Here is an 18679-nt window from a genome sequence, read left to right on the forward strand (position 1 = left end):
GAAATAGAAAGGACATAAGTAAGAGCCTTTTGTTTTATTAAAGATCGCTGTCTCTGAGATAAGCATCTTCACAAGACCAGATTCCTGGCTCTCCACAGATTTTGTCATGTGTCTTAACCACAGTTGGTTGTCTCTTGTTGACTCCCTGTCTGAAGGACTTCTTTAAGCATTTCTTGTAAGGTTAGTATGCTTTTTACACATTCTCTTATTTTCTGTTTATCTGGGAATGTCCTAATTTTGCCATTGGATTTGAGGGACAATTTTGCTGGGTTGGCAATTTTTTTCTTTCAGGTTTTTAAATATATGTTATCCCATCACCTTTTCACCTGCATGGTTTCTGCTGAGAAATCATAGTTCATTCTTATTGGTTCTACTTTGCAGGTAACTTCTCATTTTTCCCAAGCTGCTTTCAGGATTTTGTCTTTGTCCTTGGTTTTGGAAAGTTTGAGTATGATATATCTGGGTTATTTTCTTTTGGGGTCTATTTGATTTGGTGTTCATTGAGCTTCTTTAATGCTGTTTTGGTTTCCTAGTGCCACTCTGAGAATAAATATACCACAAATGGGATGGTTTGAACAAACAGGAGTTTATTCTTACAATTTAGAGGCTTTAAGTCCAAGTTCAAAGTGCCAGGTTCTAGGGGCTGGGTGAAAGCCCCTCAACCTTGGGCTTTAGCTCTGCCTCTTGCTCCTCGTCCACTGAAGCTAGGGACATTTCTTCACTCAGGCAGCTACTGGCTGCTGAGGCTAACAAGCACAAGGTTGGCAAATAAAATGGCACCGTCCCAATGTTACCAAACCACATAACAGGCCATTAATTCAAATCCATTGTAAATCCCAAAGTTGGCTGAACAACGACATGGCTACATGCAGGGTCCAAGTGTGCCATAAGTTAGAGACCGTTCCCAAAGCTGCTTTTATATACGGGAAGCAGACCACATACCCAAAGCAGCCACTTAGCTGCTTGTGGTAGATCCTACCATGGAGTTGATTGCCAGTTTCATCATGGGGAATAACTATTACCAGCTGCCCAGCCACTCAACCAGGCCCAGCCAAGTTGATGCACAAACTGAACCACCACAAATGCATATCTTCTTGTCTTTCATGCTGTTAGAGAAATTTTCATCTAACAAATGTTCAACAATTTTCTCTGCGTTTTGTTGGGGTTTTTTGGACTCTTCCTGTTTTGGAATTCCAGTGACATATAAGTTATTCTTCTTGATAGTGTCCCACATAATTCTTAGGCTTTCTTCATTTTTTTTTTTCTTTTCCTGATTGTTCCTCTAACAGATTAGTGTTAAGAGATTTGTCTACAGTTTCACTAATTCTATTTTACTACTCCCATGAGTCCATTGTAGTTCTTTGCCATTGTAGTATGTTAGCTTTTTCTAAAATTTTAGTATTAACCTTCTGAATTTCCATTTGCTGTTTTTGTATGGTATCTCATTTTCCATTTATTTTTGGCATTTGTTCTTATGTTGTTATGTGCCGTCAAGTCAGACCCGACTCATAACTACCCCCTACTTGGGTTTCCAAGGCAGTATCACTACGGAAGTAGATTGCCCCATCATCCTTCCAAGGAGTGGCTGGTGGGTTTGAACCGCCAGCCTTCTGGTTAGCAGTCAAGTGCCTTAGGCACTATTACAGTTTTTCGTTTTTTAAATTCTAGATTTTTGTCCATGTTTTCCTTGATTTTTGCCTGTTACTTCCCTGGTAATATCTTTGTTTTCCTTAATCAACTGAAGGGTTCTAGTATACAACTCTCTGGAATTTCTTGTCAGCTACTTCCAATAGCATTTCTTTCTCTGGAAGATTTTCTGGCCCTGTATTTTGATCACTTAGTTTAGCCATCTTATCTTGTTTGTGTGTGTGTGTTACTTGAAGTTGACTATTGTCGTTAAGACAGTTTGGTGTTATTGTATTAATTTGTTGATGGTTTGTTTGCTTCACCGTGATGTTTCCGTTTGGTTTGTTTTAATATATCCAGGCAGTAGGAGCAGGTGTGTTACTCTAACTGCTAGTTTGGCAGCACTGGGGTGCTCAGCCCCTGTTGTGGGTGGATTTGGTAGCAAGGGGCAGTGTGGACATGAGCCTAATTGCTGGTTGTGTACAGTAGCGGAGGGAAGGCTGCTATCTGTTGTTGATGCAGTGGTGCTGCAGCAGTGGTGACACTCACCTGGTGGGTGTGGTGGGCATGACTGGTTGTGTTCGCTGGCTCCCAACTTATGGGAAAAAAAAGGAGTGGGGAAGGAGTGAAAAATAAGGAAGAGGAAGTGGGAAGAACTAAGATGAAAGAAGAAAAGAAAAGAGCGAAAAGGAAAATGGCACAGTGGTGGTGCAGTCCTAGCCACCAAGCCCAGCTTCATCGGGAACGAGGCTCTCAGTGTGTGGGAGTGCACACCTCTGACGGCAGAAGTGGAGGTGGCGATCACACACCACTTCCTGTGGAAGGGTCAGAAGTGGCCCTGACAACCTTGGAGGCACTTGGGGGTGCCTGCTTTGTACGCCCCCCCCCAAAAAAAAAGAGGTGGGGAAGAGGAAGGAAAAAAAAGGTAAAACCAAAAGCAGGGAGAGGGAAGAATTAAAAAGAAAGAAAAAGAATAAAGAGAAAAGAAAAATAAAAAACAGTAAGGCCTGTTCTAAACACAGCTGCCACAGAAACATGGCACTCCCTCTGTAGGCTTGCACACCAGCCACTGCAGAGGTGTGGGGCCAGAGGCTGCTGACAGAGGAGGTGGTGGGCATGGCTCTCATTTTGCAGGATAAAAGAAGTAGTGGGCGGAAGATGGAGGCAAAAAAGGGGGGGGGTAGAGAGAAGTAAGAAGAATGAAAAAACAAAAAGAAATGTGGCACACTGCTGGCTGTGGGTCTGAGTCTGACCACCTGCTGGGGTGGGTAGGGACAGGGGGACCTTGCCTCTGGCCACTGGGAGGTTGTGCAGTGAAGGAGAGATGATCGCACGATGTGGGTCCCAGTGCAGTCCTGGGTGAGTGGACCTGCTTATCTGGTTCCTGCCCTGATCACAATGCTGGTTGCAGTTATTGGCAATGGCTGCCGTGTGCCCAGCAGTTGGCAATTCTCAGCTCCATGTGTCTCCTTGTTTGCTATTTTCGTCAATTTTTTCCTCTAATGGGTATTTGATCAGCTGCTTTGTCCTTCTTTTTGATGCTCTGGGTTCCAGGATTGTCATGCATACCCCTTTTCACTTGGTGTCTCAGGTCTTTGTTGTACAGGGTCTGGGTAGTAAATCCGCCCAGTCCGTCATCTTGGACTTCTTTCACGAGACGTCCTATAATTTGATTTTTAAATAATAACCACACAATTCAGTTATTATTTTTTCCTTTTTTGAAAACTGAGTTACTTTTATGTGATGAGAATAACAATGGATGTTTATGTCTCTACTTATGCAATTTTATAGATGGCGTTTTAACACTGAACACGGAGAACACTAATTATGCCTACCAAGTTCCAAACTTCCATAAATGTGAAATCTGTCTGCTGTCTTTCCCAAAAGAGTCCCAGTTTCAGCGCCACATGAGAGATCACGAGCGGAATGACAAGGTACGTGTTTTCAAGAGGGACGTTAGAAGAGAAGCGTGCAACAACATGACAAACCACATGTCAAATGAAAGCCTTTCTAATAGCTGAACTCCTTACGTGGAGAAGGCTTTACAGCCTATGAACAAGTAAATACTTAGACTTCTTTGAAGTCTTAGTTAGGTTCCCAGCTATCATTAGATAATGAGAAAGCCGCCAAGCTTGGCATCATGTGTCGGGGTGTTGAGGTCATTAAGAATGGGCCAAGGGATATTTTACAAAGTGATTTTATCAGTAGCCTCTGTCTCCTGTAGGACTGAACATGAGAGTTGATGTTGGCTTCAAGTGTTCTCCTGCACTGGGGAGTTTTACCCTCAGTGGTCTTGCATTTTGAAAGGGTGTGTGGATGTTTTAGGTTGTACTTCTTCCGGGGGAGCAACACCATCTTATATAGACTTGAACCTACTCTTGTGCTGCCCTCTGTGGGACATGCTAGGAATTTTAGTGTCTTAAATGGAATGACTTACCTGACCGATAAAGGTGGCAGTCAAAACTACACTTACAGAGTGACCGCTGCCTCTTCCCTAGGAGAAGGTAGGCGGTAGGCCAAGGGGCCTTCTGGGACCAGAAGATCCAGGGACCTCCTTGCTGGCAAGCAGGACCTGCCCAATTCAGGCTTGTTTTCAGCATCAGTTGTCATGTTGGACTTGTCACCATGGAGTACTGACTTCACCAGTCACCAGTATGTCCTCCCGTGTTGACAGTCTGGAAATACTGACATATTCCTCATTAGGGTGTTGATTGTGCTTCAGGGAGAAATAGCAGGGATTACTTTATCTTTCTATAAGTAAGTGGCAGGATATTTTCCATTTTGGAAGATCTTCAACAGAGACATGCAGGGTTGAGAAATGTAGTGAACATTTCATGCATGATCCCTCAAGTTTGGTTAGAAATAGAAGCTGAGGAGCTGATGTTCTTCATGTGTTTCCATGACGACAGCCTGGCACATTTGTATACGACGTTTCTCATTAGGGAAGTTTTCTCCCCATGGGTGTTGCCCTCTGGGAAGGACACTTTGGAAGGGTGTATTGTTTTCCGATCTAGAGGAGACTTCAGAGAGATTGTTTGTATGTTGTGGTACTTGTCCCTGTTTCAGTAACAGTACTGAGGAAAGGGCCTGTGGGGAGATGGCGTTTCACTGGCCTCTTCACTATTCTCTCCATGTAGCCACACCGATGTGACCAGTGCCCGCAGACATTTAACGTGGAATTCAACCTGACTCTCCATAAATGCACCCACAACGGGGAAGACCCCACCTGTCCTGTGTGTCATAAGAAGTTCTCCAGGGCGGCGAGCCTCAAAGCCCATATCATGCTGCACGAGAAGGAGGAGGTAACCGCTTCCCCAGCTGCTCTGGGAACTGATGTTTCCCCTGCACCTGACTCTTGCTCAGGGCGAGGTTTGCCATGAGCTAGTTCACAAAGCCTTCCCTAGAGGTTTCAAGGAATTAATTCATTTTCATGACATCTGCCTTGACTGCTCTTCGGTTTGTGGTGAAGCTCTGTTGTCCGCTGTCCCAGTACCGTAGGGTAGACAGACCTTAGCACGTGGTGTCTGTGGAGGAGCAAACACACCCACGCTGGCTGGCAGAGCCCTCACCCCCACAGGTTTTTTGCCTCAGAAGATCACAGTATCTTCTCATGTGGCTTCTGGATCCTCCAACTCTCCTGACATGTGGGCAGGTGGGAGAGGGAAGACATTTCTGGAGGGCCCAGAACAGTCGATGCCCCAGTGAGGATGATGTGCTAGGGCTCGCAGGCCTGGAGCCTCAGGGCAGCTTTGGGGGACAGCACTGTAGCGGACGTGACGAGAAGTTAGACAAGAGCCTGTTCCTCAGGAACCCCTGGGTGGCACGGATGGGGAGTTCTTGGCTGCTGATGTCTGGCTGTTGGTGCGAGCTCACCCTGAGGCTCCTCAGAAGACAGGCCTGGGACCTGCTTTCAAAAGATCAGTCGTTGGAAGCTGGGTGTGCAGTTCTACCCTGACCACGTGGGGTCCCCGTGTGTCGGAGTCAGTGCAGCAGCACCAGGTGCTGGATGTAAAGACCGACTTCTCCCCAACCCCCAGTCATTATTGCAGGAAAATACAAAATGAAAAGCAGAGAACAGGAGTCACCTGCAGGTCTCCTAGAGGGAGGTGATCAGGGCTTCATGTGTTGCTTCCTGAGACAAGCAGCAGATACGGTGTTTGAAGTGCACACATAAAGCGTGGGTCCTAAACACCGTTCATCCTTCACAAACAGGCTGGCTCATCTTTTCAGATACGCCTTTTGTTTTCACTGTAAAATAATTTCTTTTCTCTCTTCAGTCTTGTTACCTGAGTAATAAATGCCTGTGGTGGTTAAGTTTGTGTGTCAGCTTGGCTAGGCCTGGTTGAGTGGCTGGGCAGCTGAGTAGTATTCCCAGTGGTGAGATTAGTAATTAACTCCATGATGGAATCTATTGGAGCAGCTGAGTAGCTGCTTTGGGTACGTGGTTTGCTTCTTCTATATAAGCAGCAGCTGTGGGAATGGTCCCTAGCTTGTGGCACGCTTGAACCCAACATGGAGCTGTCTCTTTGTTCAGCAGCCTGCCATGCTCTGCCAACCTTGGGACTTACAATGGACTTGAGTGAATGGCCTGCCATGTCATTTGGTAACATCAGGACTGTGCCTTTTTACTTGTCAACTTTGGGCTTGTCAATGTCAGCAGCCAGCAGCTGTCTGAGTGAAGAGGTACCTCTAGGTAAAGTGGGCCGGGAGCAGGAGGCAGAGCTGAAGCCCAAATTTGAGGGACTTTATCCAGCCCCTAGGGCCTGGCACTTTGAACTCAGACTTCTAGCCTCCTGAACTGTAAGAGAATAAACTCCTGTTGGTTACAGCCGTCCCGTCTGTGGTATGTTCCTGTCAGAGCAGCACTAGGGAACCAAAACAATGCTCATCTTGGAATGTGTTAGAGCGCGCCCGGCAGAGTGACATGTGACACGCACAGCACCCTGGGCACGGCCAGGAGAGGTGGCCCAGCGGCCCGGCAGACTTCTCTCTCAGCTGTACGTGCTTTCCGTAGTGGTCCGTGTATTTAAAAGCAGTGACTTAGGAGAAACAAACAAAAGCCTGTACTTACTGGACTGGTTAAGACGGTGGCCCTGGGATACTCTTCAAGCCCTGGCCTGAAGCTGCCCTGAGTCACCAGCAGCGAAACAGCAGACATTCTGCAGAGTTATGACTGTCACCCTAGGTGCTGTGCACCTTTAAAACATCACCTCTGTGACACCAAACTCAACAGTGACTGTAAAACAAAGAGGAGACCATAGGGACAGGGCAGCTAGATGACTGGAGCTAGGACAACCAGAAGGGACATGCTGAGGGTGTGCCCACGTTGTGAAGGATGTGCCCAATGTCACAAAACAGCCATGGGATGGGAACTGAAAATGCTGAGTCAGCTGCCACCAAAAACACAGTAAAAATGCAATGTTTTTAAAGAAAACAGTTATTTTTTAAAAAGGTATAACTTGGACTGTGCTGGAGTGCAGCCCGCTTCATGCTCTGCTCGTCCTCGTCTCTGCCAGTCCGTGTCTCTGCCAGCCCTTGTCTCTGCCAGTCTGTCTCTGCCAACCCATGTCTATGCCAGTCCGTGTCTCTGCCTGTCCGTGTCTCTGCCAGTCTGTGTCTCTCCCTGTCCGTGTCTCTGCCTGTCCATGTCTCTGCCTGTCCGTGTCTCTGCCTGTCCGTGTCTCTGCCAGTCCTTGTCTCTGCCAGCCCGTGTCTCTGCCAACCCATGTCTCTGCCAGTCCGTGTGTCCGTCCTTGTCTCTGCCTGTCCGTGTCTCTGCCTATCCATGTGTCTGCCAGTCCGTGTCTCTGCCTGTCTGTGTCTCTGCCTGTTCTTGTCTCTGCCAGTCCGTGTCTGTGCCTGTCCTTGTCTCTGCCTGTCTGTGTCTCTGCCTGTCCATGTGTCTGCCAGTCCGTGTCTCTGCCTGTCCATGTCCCTGCTTGTCCATATCTCTTCCAGTCTGTGTCTTCGCCTGTGTCTCTGCCAATCCGTGTCTCTGCCAGTTCACGTGTCTGCCAGTCCTTGTCTCTGCCTGTCTGTGTCTCTGCCAGTCCGTGTCTCTGCCTGTCCTTGTCTCTGCCTGTCTGTGTCTCTGCCAGTCCTTGTCTCTGACTGTCCGTGTGTCTGCCTGTCCGTGTCTCTGCCAGTCCGTGTCTCTGCCTGTCCATGTCCCTGCTTGTCCATATCTCTTCCAGTCTGTGTCTTCGCCCGTGTCTCTGCCGGTCGGTGTCTCTGCCGCTCGGTGTCTCTGCCTGTCCGTGTCTCTGCCAGTCCGTGTCTTTGCATGTCCTTGTCTCTGCCAGCCCGTGTCTCTGCCGGTCCGTGTCTCTGCCTGTCTGTGTCTCTTCCAGTCCCTGTCCCTGCTTGTCCATATCTCTTCCAGACTGTGGCTTTGCCCGTGTCTCTGCCAGTCCGTGTCTCTGCCAGTCCGTGTCTCTGCCTGCTTGTCTGTATTCTGTCTCCTCTCGTGTTGGTGTTTGAATGACTTTAAGAAGCTCTCCCTGTGTGGACAGAGCGGATCGTCTCATTGGCTCCATTGTAACACTTATGTGTCTGTATTTTATCAATACTGTACATGTATCTTTGTTATTATGTTTTAGGATCAATTCCTACATGAGAATGACTTCTTGTCGTATTCTGGGTGGAATGTCGTACTGCTCGTAGAAAGCGTGTGCTGATTTATGCCTTCTGTGGAGCACAGAGTGCCCGGCCGCTGTGGCTACAACGGTAGTCAGAAGTAGTCCTTATTAGTAAAACATACAGAAAGTTCTGGTATTAACCATGGGCTGTTGAACTGTTGAGGAGTAGCAGATGGGCAGTAGGGAGTCAGACCACACAGAGGGTGTGTGTGTGGGGGCATACCTCCTTGGACCTGCCGACTCTATCTCCTCCCTAGAAGGAGCCCTCTCGGCAGTTCCTTCTGTATTCTTCTGGAAAGTTCTGTGCCTGTGCAAATCCCCTTTGTACCCTGTGCCCCGCTCCCCATGATTCTGTGCCTTTTTTCTTGGATTAACGGTGTGTCTCAGGATTACACATCTGCCTTGTTCTGCGGAATAGCTGTGTAGGATCAGGAAGTATGGAGGTGTCAGTGTGAGAGGGCACTTGTGTTGGACATGTAGGTTCTTTCCAGCCCGTTGTGTGTTCAGAGCTACAGCGAGCAGATATTCCTCTTTCTGTCTGGGTACCTTGGCTACTGTAATGGGTCTCTAGGTGCAGACACTCTTGCTTGTCCTGGCTGTGGTGGAGGAGGGGGTGCTCCTGGCACCTGTGGTGGGCACGCCACTAACATCCTGCAGTGACAGAACACCCTCAGATGTCAGCAGTGGTGAGGTTGGGAAACTGAGCTAATATCAGTTCATTTAAATTCCCAGAAATGAAACTGCTGGCCCAAAGAAGTGTGAATCTGGGTAACAATAACGCAACTCCCTGCCATGGAGTCGGATCCGATTCATGGCGACCCTTCCTTGGGTTTCTGAGGTGGTATCTCTACAGAAATAGATTGCCCAGTCTTCCTTCTGAGGAGTGGCTGGTGGGTTTGAACCACCAGCCTTCTGGTTAGCAGTCAAATGCCTTTGGCACTATGCCACCAGAGCTCCTGTGAATCTGGGTAGATACTATCAAATTGTTCTCCAAAGAGATTTTACTGGTTGATAATCTAGACTGGAATGGACAAAGATGACCATTTTTTCATACCATTTTAAACACTGTATGGTAATGGCTAAAACATTCAGTAGCTCACCAGAAGGGTGGTGGTTCAAACCCACAAGCTGCTAATCTGGAAAGCACCTGGCTTTGGGAAACACAAAGGCTTTATGGTCATGGGCCTGCTGTGCCTTCTGCTGCGAACTTGAGGACTAGCTGATAAACGTAGTAGTGGGGTGAGTTCCGGGGCTCCCATCCAGTATCCTCAGAGCCTTAGAGAAAGAAGTCAGATTGCCTCCGGGGTTACATCCTGCAATCCTTGGTAGAGCTCCACTGAGCACAGGGCCTCTTGTTGTGACGTGGACCTCGGTACGGAGCCTCCAGGATGGCGTAACACTTCATGATGGCCACTGCCGGCAGGTGGGTGTCGAGCCAGAGCAGTCAATCTGAAAAACGACTGTCGTTGACAAATCCCTCAGGACTGTTTCCTGACATGTGAGGTGATTCTGAAGTGTATGTTGTGTACCAAGGGGATCACCTTCTTTAAAGGGTGTGGCAGGATGTTTGGAGAAGCAGCCTGTGCGCACACATGTGCACACTCATGCACCCTTGCTCACGATGCCCACACACTCACACACAGTTTCTGAGCCGCCATCTCGCAGGCCTGCAGATGCTCAGTGCAGCAGGCGGGGCCCTTCAGGGCGGGGACCAGGCAGCTCTGGTGGCTGGATTCTGGGCCACCGTGTGCAGGGGTGCCAGTTCAAGGCCAGCAGAGGTGGCTAGTTTGGGAAACAAGGAATGGTTCTTGAAAAGGCCTGGGGACTGGAGCAAGGACAGGGTCCCCACTGCGGTGCGAGGGAACCCCAGGATAGGAGAGCCCTAGGTCACTGAGAGCCACTTGTGAGTCAGTGTGACCAAGGGTTAGCAGAAACACCGTTCTGGTGGAAAGACCAGTCTAGTGGCACTTGGGGGTGGAGGGGAGAGAAAGCGTTCTTAGGGAGAGGAAGCTAAGGCATCCAGTGCTTATCTCCTTGTGCTATCTTGGCTTGGTGAAGACGATTCCATCTTCAGTGAGTGGAGGTTGACTATAATACCATTTAATATATGCAAGATAGCATTAATTCAAGGGTTTGTGGTGGCAGGATGCCTAAGGTATTTGACTGCTAACTAGAAGGCTGGCGGTTCAAACCCACCAGCCGCTCTGCAGAGGTATGATGGGGCATTCTACTTCTGTAAAGATTTACTGCCTCAGAATCCTGACAGGGTTCGTTCTGAGTTGGAATTGACTCAACGGCAGTGAGTTTGGTTTTTGGTTTTATCATCAATTCAAATGCGAAAAATACTGAGATAGGTTTTTTTTTTTTTCTTTTTGTAGCAGATGAGGTAAATTGTAATATATTTATTATGACAATACTGTCATTTCAAATGTAAAAAATATTGAGATTATATTTTTTTTTAATAGCAGGTGAAATAAATGTTATCAATACAGTTAATATAACATATCAAAGATATCACCATTTCAGTGTACAAGTATCCAGACAGGTGCCATTCCTTTGTTGCATTCGTTCTCTGAAGGCTGTGTCTCTACCACTCCTCAACGTGACAGTTCAGAGCAGCCACGTTTCACACACAGTGGCCACATGAGCCTAGAAGCTGGCCTTGATGTCACCCACTTCTCTGTGGTCTACTCCCTTCTCCCTGTGGTCCACCCACTTCTCTGTGGTCCCTCCACTTGTGTGTGGTCCCTCCACTTGTGTGTGGTCCACCCACTTCTCTGTGGTCCCTCTACTTCTCTGTGGTCCCTCCACTTGTCTGGGGTCCCTCCACTTGTCTGTGGTCCACCCACTTCTCTGTGGCCTACTCCCTTCTCTGTGGTCTCCTCCCTTCTCTGTGGTCCACCCACTTCTCTGTGGTCCCTCCACTTCTCTGTGGCCCCTCTACTTCTCTGTGGCCCACCCACTTCTCTGTGGTCTCCTCCCTTCTCTGTGGTCCCTCCACTTCTCTGTGGCCGACCCCGTTCTCTCTGGTTCCCCCACTTCTCTGTTGGCTTCTCTGCTTTTAAACCAAATTGAGACAGACATGAGCTCTTTCTGTCCGCAAACTGACCAGCTGTCGCTGTGTTTAAGGCAGCATATTCAACTGTAGTATCTGAATTCTCTCCTGACCCTTTTGCAGTGGTGAAGTCCTTGGAATTTGCTCAGGTTCTCACTGAGCAGATAGACAGATGGCATGTTACCCAGCAGCTGAGTGGAGGCCACCTTCACTCTGCTCCAGCTTGCCCCGTCCTGCTGTCGTCTTTCTGGTGTGTGTTCTTGCGTCTCCATAGAAGGAGCATGGGTTCTGTGCCGGGTCAGGACACAGCGCAGTGTGCCCTGGGCCTTGGGGTGGGGGGGTTGGCCTAGGTCTGCAGTGGGCGGCTCAGAGAGTGGCTCTGGGGTGTTTCTATGCTCATCATGATGTGTTTCCCCCAGAACCTCATCTGCTCCGAGTGTGGGGACGAGTTCACACTGCAGAGCCAGCTGGCCATCCACATGGAGGAGCACCGGCAGGAGCTGGCTGGCCGCCGGGCACACACCTGTAAGGCCTGCGAGAAGGAGTTTGAGACGGCCGCCCAGCTCAAGGAGCACGTGAAAACGCATTACAAAATCAGGTATGCCCCCCATTTGGACTTGGTCCCGGCATCCACGTGGCCAGCTGCAGGTGGGTCTGCTTTGCTGCCACCGGTTGGAAATCTCTGCTGCTTCAGCCACGAAACCAAGCACAGCCACCAGAAAGAGTGACTTCGTGACAGTGACCACATAGTACTAACACCTGCAGATGTGTGGGGCTCTGCTGGCACAGTGGCTAACCACCCAACTGCTAACTGAAAGGGAGTTCCAGCTACCAGCCACTCCACAGGCGAAAGAGGAGGCTGTTGGCTTCAGGAAAGATTGACAGCTTTGGGAACCTTATGGGGCAGGTACCCTCTGTCCTGTAGGGGTGCTGTGAGTTGGAATCGACTCCATGGCAGTGGGTTTGGTTTGGGCTTCATTCCTCAGAAGGAAGGTTGGGCAACCTACTTCTGTAGTGACACCACCTCAGAAACCCAAGGAGGGGTTGCTATGAGTTGGATCTAACTCAATGGTAGTGTATTTTTTTTTTTTTTTTGCTTCTGTGAGGATTGCCAGCCCTGGAAACCCTATGCACAGTTCCACTCTGTCCTCGAGGGGTGATGTGAGCCTGAAGGCTATGTGTGTGTGTGTATCTCTCACTGTGTAATCGACACCTCATGACATCAGCATGTTCTGGTGGGCAGTCAGCTGACCTTCCTGGTGGGTTGTAATTTGCTGGTGTGTTCTAAGGGAGGCTGTTTAATGAGCGTTCCTTGTGCTGTGCTAGGGTCTCAGGTACCAGGTCTTACAACCGGAACATCGACAGAAGTGGATTCACGTACTCATGTCCTCACTGCGGGAAGACCTTTCAGAAGCCGAGCCAGCTGACGCGACATGTCAGGATACACACAGGTATGGAGGGCAGGTGCTGTTGGCTGGCGGACCGTCCAGCTTGGAGGAGAAGGGATGTGTCTCACAGCCCACAGTTGGGCTTCTAGGCTTGCCTTTCCCCGGGTTTCTGTGTAATCACCTTGAACTTGCTTACTCTTGTGAGTTCTTTCCCTCACTTGAACATGGAATGTTCATGCCTGTCATGACTCATGACTGAAAGAACACGTGTAGCCCTCACAGACAAGGATCTCAGTAACAGGTGTTGGGGTGTTGTTGCTGTCACTGTTGTTGGAGTGCCTGTTCACCCATCTCACTCAGAAGTGAGTCGGGCTAATGTCAGATGTCAGGTGTAAATGAACAAAGCGGCCAAGATCTCGGTAGTCTGCTCTGATTCTGCCTTCACTGACAGGCTATCAAACAAAAACCTTGTTTCTCGGAGCTTTTGCTGGCACCCTGGTTGGTTTTGCTTGAATATTTGACGTTAAGTACAGCCGTCACTAAAGACACTTCCTCAGCTCTTAAGAAAGTCAGTTCATCACCTGATCAGTAACACATGCACACAGTCCTTTGAGGGAGGCTAGGGTCCCCTCTTTGCTGTTATTATGGCATTTGAAATGAGAGTGACCCACCCTTGCCCGCTGGCTTTCTGACGCAGCCTTCTGATCTGCCCTTTGTGATGTGTTTGGTCGGCTGCTTCTGTTTCAGCCACTTGTCATGGGGCCGCACTGCTCTTTCCCCTTTTCAGTGTTACTGTGAGCATCTCTGTGTGCAGGCTGACCTCGGAGAGCCCGTGGGCTTGGCCTCAGACCTCCGCGGTAAAGAGAGTATCGCAAAAGGCGAGTCACGTGCACTTTTAGGTTTTCCAGTGCTTCTCAAAGTTAGGTGGAGACTGGACTGCAGCCTGTTAAGCATGCGCTACCATGATGGAAGAGTCTAAAACATGGTGGGAACGACCCAAACGGGATAGAGACGCAGAGTGAGCACGTGCTGGTGGAAAACGGCACCAGCAGACTTGGCTCGAGGCAGCGTTAGCCACAGCCCTCAGTTGGTGCCTGCACAGTAGTGCAGTCATCCAGATGACTGTGCGGCTTGTCTGGTGCTGGTGTGGAGTTGATTGGCGTGTCTGCCCTGCTGCCCAGGACTGGGGGCTTGCTTCTCCTGGAGTGATGACCCCGGTCCTTGAGAGGGAGCTGGGTGGGGGTGGTATTCTCAGCTGGCTTCTGCTGGCGTGGAGCCCTGCCCTGTGAACAGGTGGCTGCTGGGGAGGGCCCTCAAGCCTCATAGGGGCCTCTGGGTCCCATCCTGAAAATCACTTTTACTCAGACACACACACATGATTTGGTTTTGTCTTCTTTTTGGTAAAAGTTTTTATCAGAACAAACGTGGATACGTGAACAGGAAACACATGTCTTTAGGTTTTCTTCCCGTGTGTGTTTTAAGCCTCATCAGCACAAATGCAGAAATTTGCATTGACCGGCGTGGAGACTTAAGCTCTATTTGCAGCTCTTCTGCCTGCCATGTTAACGAGAACTGACTTACATTCTGTGGAGGACAGTTATGGTATTTGGGTGATGGAGGGCTTCTCTTTAGGACCTACAGGGTGCTCCTCCAGCTGCCCGTAACATGTGGACTCCTTTTCTCCCTGTCTAGGTGAAAGGCCATTTAAATGCAGCGAGTGTGGAAAAGCTTTTAACCAGAAGGGGGCGCTGCAGACGCACATGATCAAGCACACAGGTGAAAAGCCCCACGCCTGTGCCTTTTGTCCTGCCGCCTTTTCTCAGAAAGGAAACCTCCAGTCCCATGTACAGAGAGTTCACTCGGAGGTAAACAGTCTTTGTGGCTCATGGGGTCCGCAGGCGTGCCTAGACCTCTCTGAGTTCACAAGTGAGCCGGAGACGAGCTTTCCTGTTCTGTAAAATGCAGATGAAGCGTGTGTGTCGGACAAGCCCTGTTGAACGTGTGTGTGTGTGTGCACACATACTCACAGAGGGTTACTGACACTCGTAGTTCTGACGAACAGATATTTGCCAATGACAATACCATGCTTAGTCACAACTCATCAGTCTGAACACTGAGCATTTCATCCCTTGAGTGCAGCTGAAGTGTAGGCACCCACAAGTGCAAGAGTTGAAAGGTGAGACGTGGATCCAAGTGACAGATGGTTTGCCTGCTGCCTGTGGTTGCCAAGCCCACAGGGGACCGTCATCTTGTGTGTGCGGCCGAGGTCCTGCTTGGTTGGTTTCCACTGGCCTGGGTGCTAGTGTTTCCAGTGCCCCACGACTTGGCTGTGACTCTCTCCCAGCTACATCCTGCACTGATTGTATGTGGTCTGATAAAAAGGCTGACTTTTGCTCTTACTAATAGTGACTGGTGTCACAGGTTTATTGATAGTCTAATTCCAGGAAAGAAGGAAATGCTTGAGCAGCACAAACGTGTTGGTCACGGGTCAGTTTATTTTATAATTATCATGTGCAAATATTCACCTTTGTATTTTTTCCCTTGAGTAACACTTGACGTAACATGAAGTAAACTGGGGGTTAACAGTATCCTTTTATCCAAAACAAAACCCAGAAGTAGAAGTTCTCTTTGATCTTTAAGAAGATTTGTGTTTTATTCTTAATAAAAGGGACTCTAAACAGGAGACCCCCTGCAGCTCACGGTTCCTCTGTGGATTCAGAAGTACACAAGGAAGGGGTTGCGGTCACAGTTGTGTTTTGTTATCTAAGAAGCAGACACGTTAGGAGGGCACGTCGGGATGAGTGAGGCGTGGTGCCGTCAGTGGGAAGGATGAGCCTGGGCTGTGCAGTCACTGTCGTTGAGGAGCGCTCCTTGGGGGTGAGCGTGTGTGCACCCAGCCCTGCAGTTTCCCACCAGCCCTACGACAGCTCATGAGCGCAGGGGGGCGGGGGCTCACCCGTGCTCCTGAGTTCAGGAAGCTCTTTCTGGGTGACAGTGGCCTGCCTGCCTGTTACCCAGCTTCCAAGAAACCCCCTCTGGTGGGACGGATGAGATGTTCCAGCAGAGAGTGACGAGCCTGCCCTGGGAGCAGGCTCCAGCCTGTGAGGCTCCTAACGAGCGCTGGAAATAGAGCGGAGGTCTGACACTGGCTCGGAGCCGTCCTGTATCAGACGAGCCCCACGGGATGCTGCCTGCTGGCAGCCTCTCGAGTGTGCTGCTAGTTGGTGTTGGAACATGCGGGGACTGTATGACCTCCCCAGCCTGTGTATTTCAGCCCCCAGCAGCCTCCTCAGAGTAATGTTCACTCCCAGGAATTGCTCTTAACTGTTTAAGAAACATACTCAGTGGTTTTACGAAATGGCAGTGACAGAAAAATGTGCCTCTTCCTTCCTGACCCTGCTCGAACTGACCGAAAAGGCCAGGACTTCAGCAGCTCTCCCAGTGGTGATTCTGATCTGGCCTTCGGTTCTTCAGCCTTGTGCTTTCCAGGGAGAAGTGTGTCAAGGGTCAGACACTCCGTCAGTCTCAGGGGGGTGGCATGCTGTGATCTGCTGTAACTTAGACTCTCTTTAGCTCAGAATGAATCGTAAGAAATTGTTTTCTGTCTTTTCCTTCCAGGTGAAGAACGGCCCCACCTATAACTGTACCGAATGTAGCTGTGTATTCAAAAGCTTAGGCAGCCTGAACACTCACATCAGCAAGATGCACCTGGGCGGACCCCAGAACTCGGTGAGCACAGAGCCCACGCCCGTGTTCACGGTAAGTCAACACTCGCTGCAGGAGGCCCCACTGCTCAATCTGCCGCCTTGAGGTCCACGACCACAAAGGTGCTGTGAGAGTGTTCTGTGTGAAGGTGACGTGCTGCTTCTGTGAGTTTGTTTAAATTTGTGAAAGAGAATCAGTGTTCTAGATTTTGGAACAGTGTTGGGAGCTGCTGACTTAGGGCTTGCCTCTGAAGGAGGGGAGCCAAGGCCCAGTTGTTCCTTGTGAGACGGTATTCACGCGGTCAGCTTCGCTGATGGTGTTTTTATTCTTAAATTGTGTTTGAGAACTAAATATCATTTTTAGATGGTATTAATCCTCATCTAATGTGACAGTGATCATTTTTCTTTGGGTTTTTAGGAGGCTGAATGGTGTGTGTATTTTAAATTGTACGACTGTAAACAAATACAGGTATTTGTTCCTTTGATGTAGTTCCGCCTCCAGCCTTGGTTTCTTCTCAGTTGATAGTAAGTGGGAGAGTCTAAGGATGGAGTCGTGCGTCCCGACAGCTACAGATAGGACACAAACATCCCAGGAGTTTGGAGGCTGCTCATGAGCACAGTTAGTTGGGAGTTGGGGTCAAGGCAACAGGTGCCTCCTGCTGATGTGGGAAACAGGCCTAGTGACTTCTGGACATTAGGTTCACTTGTAGTTTTCTTTTCTCAGAGTATTTGTAGCTTGGGGTGCTTCCTGTGTTCCCTCTTGAGCAAGGAGAATGCTGTCAGTAAATCCAGAACTCGGCAATAATTGGAGTGTGTTAATTAAGGCTGGGAGGTTCTGCTTTGGACTGAGTGTTACTTCTTTGAAAGCCATTTTCCATTTGTAAATTGTAACCAGATCCTAGAGTTTTCACCATTTCTCTTCGCAACTTGGAAATAGATGTGTAGAAGAGGTGAGCAGTGGTCCAGGTGGGTGTTCGTGTTCTCTTGCAGGTCACGAGCTCGCGCCCTCTTCCCCACCAGGGTGTCCTGGCCAGGGATTCCATGCTTGGCCTCACACCTTTTGCTCAACTTTGAGAGGTTTCGCCAGCCTCGTTTTCTGGCTCTAATACTGATCTTTTTGGTTGAGGATGTTCATTTCTGAGAGTTTGCCTTTCTGATGTTTTTTCCACGCCCTGAGACATTCTTTTCTGGTTTGATGCCCTTTCTTCTGTAGTCTCTGAGGGCGCTGCTTTGAATCTTCTTTCTGGTAATTCTCTTATGCTCATAGGCTTAGCCCGATCTCCCTGTTTTTCAGTGTCTGTAGCCTTTGCTTGGCTGGCTGTATTTCTGAGGCCACAGTAAACCTGTGTGGAAGCCTTGGGGGTGCAGGTGGGCTTATTGACCAGCAGGGGTCACTGTAAATGTGGGTGGCAGAGACCCCCAGGGCCTTGGGACCCCTGAGGGGCAGAACACAGAGGTATTTCATCTGGTCCCTGGCTCTCCCAGGCTATTTCATCTTTTTTAAGAGGGAACTCTTTGTTTTCTGTCTGTAATACAGTGTCTCACAGCTGCCTGTTCTGTGTGGAAGAAAACAGTCCATTTCAGCCTGGTATTTTCTCACTGGCTTTTGGCTTTTCTGACCCTTGGGCTGCTGTAAGAAGCGATACGCCAAGTCGGGTCTCAGTGTCCATTGGTGTTCTCTGCTGCTGCTCCATGGCGCGTTTATTCCTCCTGTCTCCTTGCTTTCCATAATTCCTTGAGTTTGACCACAGTGGCCTCTTTCTCATTTCCTTAGTCCTGACCTTTCAGCTCTTCTGTTCCATCACTTCACACTAATGGGCCAACAGGAAGGTCAGACCCATGTGCTAAACCTGCCTTCTTGAGTTGATAGGCTCTAAACCAAACAACCAAACTCACTGCCATCAAGTTACTTCTGACTCATAGTGACCCCCATTGCGTTTCCAAGGCTGTAATTCTTTGCACAAGTAGACTGTCCCATCTTCATTCTGAGGAGCACATGGTAAACTGCTGACGTTTTGGTTAGCAGCCAGATGCCTTGCCAACTTCACCACCAGAGCTCCTTTGATAGACTCTATTACCTATTCAAAAAGACTTCAAACAACTACCACAGCCTCCACAACCCTGAGACCAGAAGAGCTAGATGGTGCCCGGCTGCCACTGCTGGCCACTCTGGAAGGAATCACAGTGGGAAGTCCTGGATAGAGTGGGAGACAAATGTGGAACAAAACTCAAAAGCATAAAATGACCAGCCTTACTGGTCTGATAGAG

At 49.1% G+C, this 18679-nt stretch overlaps 1 protein-coding gene across 1 annotated transcript in view; it reads left to right on the forward strand.

Moving 5' to 3' along the window:
- Nucleotides 1-3533: 3533 nt before the first annotated feature.
- Nucleotides 3534-18679, forward strand: part of ZNF236 (zinc finger protein 236) — a 95827-nt gene continuing 80681 nt past the window's right edge. The window contains exons 1-6 of the mRNA XM_042782521.1: nt 3534-3560; nt 4764-4928; nt 11739-11917; nt 12646-12770; nt 14400-14572; nt 16326-16466. Of these exons, the coding sequence (XP_042638455.1) occupies nt 3534-3560; nt 4764-4928; nt 11739-11917; nt 12646-12770; nt 14400-14572; nt 16326-16466 (810 nt within the window). The remainder of the gene's footprint in view (nt 3561-4763; nt 4929-11738; nt 11918-12645; nt 12771-14399; nt 14573-16325; nt 16467-18679) is intronic.

Source organism: Orycteropus afer, unplaced genomic scaffold (genome assembly GCF_000298275.1).
Source record: "Orycteropus afer afer isolate SDZICR_OR568_19922 unplaced genomic scaffold, OryAfe1.0 scaffold00356, whole genome shotgun sequence".
Classification (NCBI taxonomy): domain Eukaryota; kingdom Metazoa; phylum Chordata; class Mammalia; order Tubulidentata; family Orycteropodidae; genus Orycteropus; species Orycteropus afer.